Raw genomic sequence first — 14,101 nt, forward strand, 5'->3', positions numbered from 1 at the left:
TTCAATAGAAAGGAGAACTTCACCTTGATGCATGCTTTTATTAAAGCAGATTTTTCGCTTATTTTTGTCTCATTTCTTTTTGTGGTGAAATAAGGAAAAATGGTAAATTTTTGTTTTGTGTAGTTGAGAAAGAGATAGATTGGGTTGAGAGAGGAGAGCACACGAGGGAAGTACTTCTCTTTTTTTTTTTTTGGACCAAAAATACCCCTTTAAAATCCACATGTGCGCCTCACGTCTCTAATTCCATTTTCAGTTTAATGGTCGTTTGTCAAATGACTCTAATTGCAACAGTTTAAAAATTTAGGGTAAATTATTAGACGTCGATAAATTTAAGCGATAATTGTGTTAAAAATCCTATTTTGCTAAATGGGTTCTAATTTTTCCACCCAAAAGAAAAAAAAAGATGGATTCTAATTAAATATTTTTCAAATCTGTGCAACAATTTGCATTAATAAGACATCCAACATACACAGTAAACATTAAATCTCATTGGATTCACAGGTAAATTTCTTCTCAAATCCATAACATTATGCACCAAAAAGGGTATTACAGACTGTTTTGTGTTTTGATTTTATACTTTATATAGGACCACCCTTATGACAGACTGTTGTGTTTTGATTTTATACCTTATATGACCACCCTTTTCTGGTAAATTGTTTTGAGTTTATCTTCATCATTTTTTTTATAGAAAAGTTGTATTTCCATTAAATAAGGTAAAAATGTAAATGAATTTTGAAGTAATTATCACAAATGATCCAAAATCTTAACTACCATTTTTACGTATGAATTCCTCTATTTGGTTCATAAATTTGGTCACAATTCAAACCTTTTAATTATAATATTTTTTTATCATAAAAATTTAAATTTATGCTAAATTTTCTATTCAAATCTAATGGACTAAACAAAAAGACCTTGTTCGTTTTGCTGGTTTGAATTCTTTTATGGATGGATGGATGAGTAAAAAAAAAAACATAAAATATACTAAATAACATATTTTAGAGGTGCTTTTAAAGTAAATAGTATATTTTTAAAAACATGATAAATTATGGTCCCGTTCACTTCGCAGATTTAAGTTTTTAATTCGAGATGAGATGTGACATTTTCTGAGAGCTTTTCATTGTAGCAGAAAAAGTTAGATGTGACATTTTTTGAGAACTTTTTACTGTAAAAACTTAAAACTGAAACTCAAATCGGTGAAATAAACGAGTCCTATATCATAATTAATTCACTCAAAAATCGCGCTTTCTCAGGCTCTCTCTTCACTTCTCTCGCCGCCGAAGACCGAATCCGACGGCCACCACCAGCGACGGAGCTGTGATTCGCCGTCGGTGCGACATTGTGTTCGGTGTCGTGATCTCTTTCTCTCTCTCCCTCCCTCTCCAACCTCCCAACGGCGTTTGGAGATTTACGGCCTCGCGACGGAGTTTGGAGATTTCCGACCTTGGGATCTCTAGTACGTCTAAACAAAAAAAGTAGTTGTGATGTTGATAAAACACACACACACACACATATATATTCATGGTGATGGTCTCCAACTCTGCAAGCCATTGCCGTTATATTTTCTTGAAGGACCAGAAGATGGTATTGGTATTCTTTTGGGCAAATAATCCAAAAAGTGACTGGAAAGCTCTGGCTTTGGCTTGAATTTGAAAACTTGATTGTTGATTCTTGTGGCGTTAGATAACTGGCCGGATATGAAGATTACTACAAACAAAAGCCAAACTAGAAGATCTGAAAGACGTAATTAAAAGTGTATATATATTGTTGATTTTTGTTGGATTTATTTTTTAATTTTGTGTTTATTACTTCATTTTTTTTGGTTTCTTATTGTAATTTTCAGAAAAAAAATATATATTGTAATTTGGTTTCCAAAGCCGGTAAAGAGAGGTTTTGGATTTTTTTTTATTTAAAATCTAGTAAATATGATATCTAGTAAATATAGTATTTAGATTTTTCAGCTAAATATGATATTTACTAATAAATACAGTACTTACTCATTATATGGTATTTATTGGTAAATACAGTGTTAAACGATCGCCTGATTTGGTGGCCAAATTTTCTGATAAATATGATATTTATTAGTAAATACGGTATTTAAAGGTAAATACAGTATTAAACGATTGCCGGAGTCAATGTCTGAATTTTTAGATAAATATGATATTTATTAGTAAATACAGTATTAAACGGTCGCCGGAGTTGGTTGTTAGATTTTTAGATAAATATGATATTTACTGGCAATACGATATTTACTGGTAATTACGGTATTTACTGGTAAATACCGTATTTCTAGTAAATACAGTGTTAAATGGTGGCCATAATCGATACTTGAATTTTCAGATAAATATAATATTTACTAGTAAATGCGATATTCACTTGTAAATACATTGTTAAACGGTTACCGAAGTCGGTGACCGGATTTTTGAGTAAATATGATATTTATTAGTAAATATGGTATTTATTGGTAAATGTGAATTTACCTATAAATACAGCATTAAACGGTCGCCGAATTTGGCAGTCAACTTTTTGAACAAATAATGTATTTACTAGTAAATACAGTATTAAATTGTAAATATGATATTTACTATTAAATACAGTGTTAAACAGTTGCTGGAAAATAGTCATTGATCGCCGAAAAACGGTCACAAATTGCCAGAAAATGGTCACCGGTCGCAGGAGCCGGCCGCCGGTCCCGACTATGGTGGACTTGACTATAATCTACTTATTTTAAAAAAATATGTTATAATTTACTATGTTTTAAAAAATAGATATTTAAAGAGAAAAGTGAGGTGAAAAATGAGATTTAAAGGTATTTTTAAGTGTTTAATAATATTTAAAACTTAAAATATTAAATTATGCTATAATTTACTATTTTTTATAATTTATTAATCACTTCTAATTATGCTAGTTCCCTCTTTATCCAAAAAAAGAAAAAAAAGGAAAAAAAAAAATAGTTGAGATGAGAAGATGATACCAAATCCTGATCCACGTGGCGTGGGAGGCCACGTCAGTTGCCAACATGGAGATCTTTTTGTCTATAAAACTCCTGTGCAGACAGAATACAACATAACATAACGCCTCCATATCTCTCCCCCTCTCTCTCAAGCTGTGAACTGTGAAGCCATGGCCGCTACAAAAATGGTCTCTCTGGCCACCATTATCAGTCAACCAAAGACCTCTTTTTCTTCCAAAACCCTTCAACGCCCTTTCCCAACTTTCCCCTCAAGGCCTTCCCCATCACGTATTTTCCCAAGCCTTTCATGTTTTTCCCTTGATATCTTCTTCTGATGCAAACTTCTTCATCTTCTTCTGATTCTTTTTTTTTTTTTTTGTGCAGAACTTAGTTTTGGGGTCAAGTTGGGAAATGGGTTTGCGGCAAAAGCTTCAATGGCGGTCTCGGAATCGAGCTTGAAGTCCCCGGTTTCCGACAAGAAGGTGAAAAGTCCCGTAATTGTGATCGACAATTATGACAGCTTCACCTACAATCTTTGCCAGGTAATTACTTGTTTCTTCTCAACTGAAAGTTTCATTTATTTGTATTTTTATTTTTAATTTTGTGCGTCAACTTCTTATATATTCATTTATTTCTGGTGTATTGATTTTTTTTTTTTTTTTTTTTTTTTTTTTGTGTTTCCACTTGACGTTTGGTTGCTGAGAAAATTAAGAAAAATATTGGGATCTGGAAAAACCGTTTTGCATGTTGCCTTCGTTTGCCTTTTATTTTGATATCAAACAAGGCCATTGTCTTAATTTTGTCAGTTCTATGTGGTGGGCAATCTTGTTATCTAGGGCTGTTTCTCCTTGTTTGTTGATGTATTTTGATAATTTTTCTCCCTGATAAAAATTGCTGAGAAATTGGGGTTAAACATGTAGGCGTAAACATTAATGTTTTGGCTTATTGTAGAATTGAATGATAATCCGTTAACTTGGCAGATAATTAATCTGTTTGGGATTTGCAAGTGGTAAGACGGAATTCAACATAGTTTTATCATTTGCATAATTTTTGTAGATTTAAAAAAAAAAAAAAAAAAAAAAACTTTGAACATGATTATAAAGGTACTGCTTTTACACTTTCATATCTTGCATGTGATAGAAGATAGCTTGTACACAGCTATTAGAACTAGTCAATATTTCTCTTTTAACGTTGGATGCATTCTTAGATATGATTTACTCTATGCACCATTATTATTTTCCCTCGAACATGGGGAAAGTGAAAAAAATAAAATAAAAATCATGATCACGAGAATTCAAAAATTGTGAAGATTGAATGTAATTGAATAACATAAGATTAACAGAAATGGGCTAAGTGGGTGGTAGTAAGTGAGAGGTTATTCAGCATTCAGTTTATGTTATTAAGAATCGAATTCAGTCACAATGGAAGAATGTGGGCAACTTTGAAAGGTCATAAATTGCTATCAGCCAAAGAAAAACGACTTAGCAACTTCAGGGTAGACCGTATATGAGGTTTGCTGTATTTTTTTAAGGAAACAATGATTTTGCGGTTTTGTCGGACTCGCATCAATTTTCACATGTTCTCTATTCCTGTTTTTTAGTGCTTTGTTGGGTTCCTAACAGTCAAGGGCCTCCTTTGTTGTTTACGACACGATAATTGTTTTTGAAGCACTTTTTTTGCCCCTATGTCTATGCCTGTTATGGCATTGCCAAAGTTAGTTATCGGAGTCAAACTCTGCTGGATATCAGCATATTAAAGTTTCATGGACACAATATTTTATTAGAAACGGGAATTAGAATCTTATTAACCGCACAGATTTCTTTTTATTTCTTTATTTCTTTTCCTTATCTCTTTTAAGAAATACAATGATTAGAACTATATGTTTTAAATTATATCGACCTATTATGTTGCTCCTACTTAAAACTGAATGTGGATGTCAGAACTAGTTCAGGACATGTTCTTAGTGAATAAAAGTTATAAAATGGAACCATTTGTGTTTTTAATATAAAATATAACATAAAGCATGGAATTAAATAGAACAGCCAGTACTGAACCAGAAACAAACATTGACAAATGACATCAAACTAGTTTTTAAAAAAGAATACATAACATAAGATCCCCCAGTTTTCTCATTTTCAGTTAAAAAAGAAACCAGAGCAAATAATAAGGGGCTTTTTCTTGAACATTCCTTCACTTGAGATTGTCTTTAGCATGATTAAACTTTTATGTAATAATTAATGCTTCCAGGAAAAAAGATCTATTTTTCTTATTGGATAAACTTTTCGTAGAATGGGATGCCATTCTTTTTAGTTTTGAAGGATCCCTTCTTTTAGAATGGGGAACAAGTTCCTCAAAATGTCAGTTATGTGCACAACATTCTGAAAAACATTTTGTTCGAAGTCACTTTTGCATGTTATTCCCTCTGTTCTTTAATGTTTTGGTTTATTAACCTTCGTTTATAATAAAGCTGTTTTTCTGATGTCTTTGGTGTGATGTGAAGTATATGGGAGAGCTGGGTTGTCATTTTGAAGTTTATCGGAATGATGAACTAACTGTCGAAGAGCTAAAAAGGTAAAATTTCATGATTTAGCAAAACATGATTGTTTTCTAGCCTTTACATACAATATAAATGTCTTTTGAGGGACTGAAGGGTAATCACAGAGCATAGACACCCTCTTTTTACGGTATTTGATTTAATAGTCACTTTTGATGTCGGAATTTTTCTACATTTATTACAGGAAAAATCCTAGAGGAGTGCTTATCTCACCAGGACCAGGTAAGGATTACACGCTTGTTTTATTTTCTGTGAGACATGATGAAGAAGAAGTTTTTAAGATAAGGAGTAGAGTCGTAAAGATAGTAAAGCATCACGTTTTCTCATCTTAATTCTTAGGTACTCCCCAAGATTCAGGAATTTCATTGCAAACAGTTTTGGAGCTTGGACCAACTGTACCTTTGTTTGGTGTATGTATGGGTTTGCAATGCATTGGAGAGGCTTTTGGAGGTATCTTCTTCAAAGATATTAACCATCAGTTAGTTAGTTTTCTCTATCGGCTATGCTACTAAAGTGCTTGTTTCTGGGTACTCAATGCACATGACTTCGGTGTTACAGGGAAGATTGTGAGATCTCCTTATGGCGTCATGCATGGGAAAAGCTCTCTTGTATATTATGATGAGAAGGGTGAAGATGGTTTGTTCTCTGGACTATCAAAGTAAGCATCTGCTTTTTCCCAAATTTCTATTCACTCTTCTACAGTTATCAAGAAAAACATGTCTGTCTTGGTAATTCTTTATTCAATGGTAAATAACTCCTCGAAGTACCACCTTTTATGTTATCTTTGTAAGATATCAAGGTTTCATAATTTTTAGAAAGTATTTCCATTTTTTTTAAATGCTATAATCTTTTTGGAAAAGTAAGATTTGAATATGTTCGAGTTTAGTTTCTTGTATGCATTGCAAACAAACCGTGCCATTCTCATGTGCCTAAATGTGTTTCAGCACATCCTTTAGTGCATTTATCTTCATTTTGTCATTTGTTGTATGCACCTATTTTGTTCAATCTATCACTAATAAGAATTTTTTGTTTGCAAAAAGTGAAAAGCAGCAAACATCATATTTACTCGATCTCTAATAATAAACTTTTGACTGCCAGGGCAGACTAGTTATTAAAAGTCAGACACATCCTTCGGTGTCCACGAATACCTAACATATGCACTCAATCATCATTAGCAATGTTCAGACATCAGAAGATTCTTTGACATAGTAAAACCGTGTAAATATGGTTTGGGTTCTGGGAAATGAATCGTGCTGCATTGTTATCAACCTTCCTGTTTTCTGTTGGGACGTGTATTGCATATCTTATATGATAATAGGAAGTGCTAATAGTAGTATGCATAAACAAAATAATTGTAACGCCATTACCAGTTTTTCCAACTCCAAGTCTCTCTCTCTCTCTCTCTCTCTCATGCACGTGTGATGTGTATATGTGTGTGTGTGTGTCTATATATATATATATATGAATCTTGTATTCAATTCCACTCTCTAAAACTGTGCAAGCAATTTTTCAAAACATCTTGTAATGATACTCTTGGAATTTTAAGCTATAAAGTTTGTTAGGAATTTACTTGATGCCTTAGATTAATATTGCCATTACAGATAGGATTGCAATTTGCGATGTTTCCACTCAGTTTTTCTATGAAGTGACCGGTTAAATTATTTTTGTAGCTACATTTTATCCTATGCAATCATAACTCTTTCCTGTGGAGGAGCTTTACCTTCACTCAGTTGTGTATACATTGGTGAAAAATTCTTCTTCTGTATTCTGTTACTATTGTCCTTAAATTCCTCTTGGCAGTTTTAATTTTGACGCCAATTTATGATTGTGAATGTATCTTTGTGCTTTCCCAGTCCTTTCACTGCTGGCAGATACCACAGTCTTGTGATTGACAAGGACACTTTTCCTCATGACGAACTTGAGATTACAGCATGGACGGAAGATGGACTAGTAATGGCTGCTCGTCACAAAAAATATCGGTATCTACAGGTAAGAGATAATCCTCCTTTCTTCACTTAGACATCGGTAACTGCCTCGAAAGAATCAAATATGCTATCAGCTAAAATTCCACATGGTAAATCTCTCTCTCAAGTCTCATGAAAAAATAATAAAATTCCACATGGTAAATCTCTCTCTCAAGTCTCATGAAAAAATAACTTAGCAGCTTGCTCGTGTAATACATGGAAAGGAGTGGTCATGACATTAGACTAGGCAGAAGAATGGTCGTGAAACTTTTTAAGTTTACGACTTGTTTTGTCTCAATCTGGTAGAACCAGTGTGGAAAAGGGAGTAAATTTTCATGGATTTTGGGTGTCAAAAAAAAAAAACAAGATAAAACTCTAGAAACTTATTAATGGAAATTTCTTCCTTCTTTTGTTTAGAAATTCATTTTTTATCCTGCATATCAAATACTAAACCGTATTCTGATCAGTTGTTTTTTATTTTTTTTCCCTAATAAAGAATCCGCCGTAATGATTAAGAACATTAGATGGATGTCATAATTTGAGGGATTATGAGATAGGGGTGAAGAATACTATCAGTAAATTATGATCACCATTTGACTTAAAGACATGTTTGAGACAAGTACATTGAATTTTGACCCCCTGTACGTATTTTCGTGATTTTATATTTAAAGGACTTGCTAACACAGTTTGTCAAGCCTCTCGGTGTATAATATGGACTAGAGATTGAATCCTGGTTTTATCATAACCTGGTTTATGGATTTTTTTTCTTTCCTTTTTTTTGTTAATACCCTGTGGGCCTATGGTTCCCACCTTGAAGAGGGCTAAATCCCTTAATTAGTTTGGAGGTCACAACAAATATATATATATATATACACACACACACACACACACATATATATATATATAGGGACAATGGTTAGAGTAATGCACAAATGATGAAAATTTTTAACACAAACATCATGAATGCATACATGTTAAAATAATGTGGAATCTATAAAACCAAAATTACTCGTGTCCCAGATTTTTTTACCCCTAACAATTTACATTGTATAGGCATCTTAAGCAAAATGAGGCAATAAAAATGTGCTGTAATTTAGTAAGCTTATGCATGTGACACTGAAGTCTAATTGGCATACCTCCAAAGCTTATGCTTTGGTGAACCGTTTTAACTTGAAGTATCATATAGTAATTTAGATTAATTTTAAGTTAAATAACTCAACTTAATGATTTCTTTAAGTCCATAATCAAAATGAATTGAAAAATTGCAGGGGGTTCAGTTCCATCCAGAAAGTATAATCACCACTGAAGGCAAGGGAATGGTCCGCAATTTTATCAAGATGATTGAGAGAAGAGAGTCGGAAACTCAGAATTAGACTAGAATGTTAGAGCTTAGTTGATCTACAAAGCAAAATGTTGGAAAACAAAGCAAAATGTTGGTTTTTCCTTCTTCTTTCGGGATCAAATAAACACTATTTTACATATGTTACAATATTCAATTGTAGACAATTGAGTTCCTTTCCCGGTTTCTTCTTGCTTTATAATTTTATTATTTTCTTCTTTTTTTTCCGTTTGTTTTTGAAAAATAGAATTTTGTTTTTTATTTTATGGAATGTCTTTTTTGATGAGGCATGGTTAGAATTCTGCCCCTCCAATAGGAGTCGTCATAATGTTGCCCTTAGAGAGGACCGGTCAAAACTTAAGAAAATGTGTTTTGTTAAAAGGGAAATTGTAAAAAATACCATCTAAAACTTATGATATTGTATAATCAATTTACCAATATATAGAAATTAATATGCCTTTTTATGTTCTATTTTTTTTTTTTTTTTCAATTTTACTTTTTTATTTTTTTTCCTTTTTTTTTTTCTTTCCCTCTAGGATCTTTTTTTCTCTCTTTTTTCTCTCTATCTGTCGTCTCATCAGGGGACTTTGTGATTTGTGGTGCTTTGGATTTTTCTTTAGTTTCTCTCTATGTTTTGGTTTGTAATACTGATGGTTTTAACCTCCAATTTAGTAGCGTGTTTGTCTCGTTTTCTTGTATTACATTGTGCTTTTAGTCCGCGATTTTTGTTTTTTAATAGTATTTTTTGTAGAGTTTGTGTTAGGTGTTTCTCGATTTCGGTAGATCGATTTTTAACCGCCCATTTAGGTTTTATTAAAGAGATATATGTGTGCTTGATTGTCATTTTGGTGTCTAATTTCGGACCTCACTACACGTCTATTTTCTGTGAAGACTTTTATTCGAGTTTACTAATGGAATCAATTGAACTTGTAGGTTTCTTATAGTTTGAGGCTATATCGATCACTATTGGTATTTGAAACTGCCCTAATCTAAAATATATATTAATTTCAAATTAAAAACAAAACACAAAAAGCACATAATTTGAACAAAACTTATAACAAATGCCTTTTGAAAAAGGGGGAAAAAAAAAAAAAGATAAAACATTTTTGTCAAGTTTCTTAAAAAACAACCCAACTTATAACAACCTGTAAATAGTTGGCAGAAGGATAATCCATGGGCAACCTCATAAGGTGTTCATGACTTTTATGGGACATCCTGTGGTCTAAAAATAATGAAAAAGAGAGAGGGAAACGGCATTTCTTTTTCACTATCAACACCCAAAAACTCCAGTTCAAAACTAGTTGGCAACTCTTACTTGGTTGCAACTTGATTCAAGATTCTCTAATCCTCCATTTATGTATTACTTAGCCACAAAAATTGGAACCTAGGAAAATTCAAGGAGATTTTATGAGATTCTCCGAGAACTGGAATTCAAACCCTTTATTTGTTTTTTTTTTTTCCGTCCAAAGATTTTTAACGTGATATTTTTTTTTATAAAAAAAAATAAGAGAGATTCTCTGGTACGTTTAGCATATCAGTAGGTCGGGTTTTTCTAACTATTAGATTTGCGTATTTTTTTTTATTTTTACGTGATTTTATGCGGATTTAACGGACAAAAAACTTAACCTACTGATATGTTAATGTATCGAAGAGGGTTCTAAAAAATAATGGTCATGAGCTATACCTATATATATATATATATATATATATATATATTAGAACGAGCTATACCTATGTTTCAGTCTTTCAGATGAGGTTAGCTTTGAAATTTCTGACATATTATGTATGTTTTAACTCATCTTTGAGTTTCATTAAAGGAAAAAAAAAATGTTCCAAATGTACTAAAGATGGTAAAAAAATATTTGTTTGTTTAATTCCTAAAAAGACAAACAAAGCTTAGTGTCACGAGTTCTGTTAAATTATTAAATTTTATTTAATACAAAAGATTATATTTAATGCAAAATATATTAATCCATATTTTATTATGAAATTTCATAAATATATATAGGTGAATTTTTAATAGTTATTTTTACATAATAGTTAATCATTAAATATAAAAATTTAATAACGTGATAAGAATATAATTTTCTTAATTGCTATAAATTTTTTATGTATATAAAGGGAAAAAAAAGGAGCAAAACGGCAAAACCTTCCATGGACCATGTTTTATTTGACCAAATTTACGTTTGATGACATCCTTGTTCTAGATGTTAATGTTGTAGACGCTAACGCACAACGACATTATGCCCTGCAGACCTACTCTGCCATTTAGCAGTATTTTTAAGTACCATGTAACGTTACTGATAAGCAACTTGTTACTATAAAAATTCCCATGCTTGGCCAAAAACATAAATAAAATAAAATAACAAACGAGAAGTTTTTCATAATACAAAAGTGGACGTTTGGTAAAGATTCCTAAAATTGATACCAATATTTTATCGATTCCCTCAAACTACAAAATGAGACGGACAAATTTAGCTGTCAGATGATTACTATTTATTCCCCCAAGCAAATGTCAAACTATTCTCAGACAACATAGATCCAATTTCCTAATTAATTTATTATTTTGGCCCAAATCCTCCAAAACGGTCGGTTTAATGGTTTTAAAATTAACCCTTTTTTATTCTTGAAGTGATCAAGTTTTTACATTTTTTATAAAGCAAAGTTTTCATTAAAATATTTGGAGAATCTTTAAAGAGGATTATAAAGTGTGATTTTACCATATATGTTAGACAAAAACTTGCAGTATTAACACTCTAATTTGCATGCATGGAACTGCTTTTATGTAATAGGATAGTGACTTATGTTGAATATTTTATAATGCTCCTGTTTTTTTGTATTACACTATAGATGACATATTTTCTTAATTTTATTATGTATATACTGGCTAAAAGCACCAAGAAATCCATTCTCCATTAGGACCATTACATTTGAGGGCTTATTTCAAATTGTATATGGAGACTTTTGAACATAAATCCTTGAAAAAAAAAAAATTTGAATGGTAAACCATAAAATTAATTAATAATATGTACTAACCATATAAATTAAACTCGATGAAAAGTTTATTGGAAGCTAAAATCACAAGTTATTTCTAGTTTCCATGGATGCTTTTTCAATGGTAGCATGGTTTACCTTTGACCAAGATTCAATTTTTTTTCTTCTTCTTTAAATTTTGATATTTTCAGGGATAATTGTTTAACCATGTATTCATGACTTTGCTGTTTGCACACCGAGGAAGACCAGTATTATTCGACCTCATTAATCGACTGTGTACCACATAGATAATGTTAATCTGACGGTATCCATTAATATATATGTGTATATATACACACACACATATATATATATATATTTATATATTAAGATATACAAACAAAGTTCAAAGCAATATGTGAAATCGTTGACTCTTGTTTTTAAGAATATTTTAATCTTGTGCCTATAATCATTGGTTTCACTCATCTCCAATTTACGCGTCTCATTAACTGAGGAATGTCTGGACATTTTATTAACAGCATTAGATGTAATGAAGATAATGAAAGAAAAAAGAGGGAACTGATAAAAAGAAAATTGAGTGAAGGTTCTTAGAGTAATGATTTAAGACCAGTTTATTCATAGATGAATGATTATTACAATGAGACCACACGTTTACGGACTAGTGTGATCTTACTAATAAATTCCAACATATTCTAACAAATATTCTCTAAAACTTTCTAAGGGTTGTATTTTCCATGCCGGCAATTCTCACCTTAATCGCATGAATTGTCACTATCAACATTCTTCACACGCCCCCTCAAGCAGAAGGATAACTTCGGCCGATAGAGTTGTAATCTAAAAACCGAAAATGTTAAAACAATCTGCTATATCTAACGCATAAAAGTAAAGAACAGACAAAATTTACGAGCAAATCGATTATAAAAGTTTTTAGAATAAGGTAACACAGTGATTTATAAGTGACACCGATTAAGTGACCTTTCCACGTAATTATCAACTGGAAGTGATCTTATCTATCGTTTATTTCGCTGATTCGAATTTAAAATTCGAGTTTTACTACAGTAAAAAATTCTCACAAACAGTCACATTTAATTTTTTTACTACAGTAAAAAACTCTAATATAAAATCACATCACAATTCGAATTAAAAACTCGAATCAGCGAACTAAATGGTTTCAATAATCAGGACATGTTGCCCAATCTGCATATTAATTGCCCACCAAGTTAAGCTCAACACTGTGTTTCAGTTGAAACCATCGTCAAGTGTCCCTCTTTTGTTTTGCTTGGGAAATAATTAAGGACGTTATATTTTCACAATCAGCAGTACTTAACTAACAAATGTGACATTCTATGAAGTGTTAAGTTGTGACGCTGTGCCCTGGGATCAAAAATTTTATTTAAGAGTAGTTTGGAGATTTCACACTTGTAAAAGTTTGTTGTCCTAATTTTCATTATAAAAGGGGTACCAATTTATAAAGTTATTAGAGAGGTTAGAGAAAACACGGAAAGTGTTGAAGTGTGCAATTTTCTCTTATAAATTTCTTAATAGTGAAAAATTGCAGCAGTTGAAAGTGTTTGTAGTCTCATATTGAGACGAACATTTAGGGTTCATTTAGTACGAGGATTTAAATTAGAGTGATTTTAATTATGATTCTGGAACCAGAACCATGATTCTTGATTTTTGGTTCAATTTAATCGTGATTCTGAAACCATGATTCTGAATCAGGAGTTTGAATCATCTTGAATCAAGAGATGATGGTTTTAGAATCATGAGTGATTCTGATTTAAAACATCACATCAAATTTTGAATCATGATTCAGAATCATCCAAACTAAACACTGATTCAGAATTATAATTCAAAATCACTGTAAACAAACACTGATTCTGAATCAGAATCTAGAATCATGATTCTGGATCCATCTACCAAACGAACCCTTATAAATTGTGTGTTCGTTTTTTTTTTACTTGATTTCTTTTATTGCTCTCGATTACCTAAAATAAAATTTGGTCCCTAATTCTTAATATAAAACACTACCCCAATCACCAAATGCTGGTCTGGCACGGAAATTAATGAATCATAGGAGAATAAATACTATGTATTATGAGATTAATTAAATCCAATGTGCCAATTTGATCTTCATTTGTGAATGTTCATTTTCTAAGAGAAAGCCTTTACGCTGCAAACGAGCCAATCCAAGAGAGCCACAAAAGAACCTTGTCATGGATACTTCTTAATTAGGGCCTATGATAAATTGGCCAAGATTAGTAGACGAATTTTATGACTTATGATTGTTTGATAGAAAG

At 31.7% G+C, this 14,101-nt stretch overlaps 1 protein-coding gene across 1 annotated transcript; it reads left to right on the forward strand.

The window, feature by feature from the left end:
- Window positions 1-3,081: 3,081 nt before the first annotated feature.
- LOC21402235 (anthranilate synthase beta subunit 2, chloroplastic) lies at window positions 3,082-8,985 on the forward strand. The gene is made up of 8 exons (XM_010107244.2): window positions 3,082-3,238; window positions 3,335-3,492; window positions 5,451-5,521; window positions 5,689-5,726; window positions 5,844-5,954; window positions 6,063-6,162; window positions 7,358-7,493; window positions 8,737-8,985. Exons 1-8 carry the CDS (start codon window positions 3,121-3,123, stop codon window positions 8,839-8,841), a joined length of 837 nt encoding a protein of 278 aa, XP_010105546.2. The 5' UTR covers window positions 3,082-3,120; the 3' UTR covers window positions 8,842-8,985.
- The last annotated feature ends 5,116 nt before the right edge of the window (window positions 8,986-14,101 follow it).

This window comes from Morus notabilis, unplaced genomic scaffold (genome assembly GCF_000414095.1).
Source record: "Morus notabilis unplaced genomic scaffold, ASM41409v2 Scaffold102, whole genome shotgun sequence".
Lineage (NCBI taxonomy): Eukaryota > Viridiplantae > Streptophyta > Magnoliopsida > Rosales > Moraceae > Morus > Morus notabilis.

Coding starts and splice junctions, on each gene's coding strand:
- LOC21402235 (XM_010107244.2), top strand. CDS start 3,121: ATGGCCGCTACAAAAATGGTCTCTCTGGCCACCATTATCAGTCAACCA. Junction 3,239..3,334: donor CTCAAGGCCTTCCCCATCAC/GTATTTTCCCAA, acceptor TTTTTTGTGCAG/AACTTAGTTTTGGGGTCAAG. Junction 6,163..7,357: donor TTGTTCTCTGGACTATCAAA/GTAAGCATCTGC, acceptor GTGCTTTCCCAG/TCCTTTCACTGCTGGCAGAT.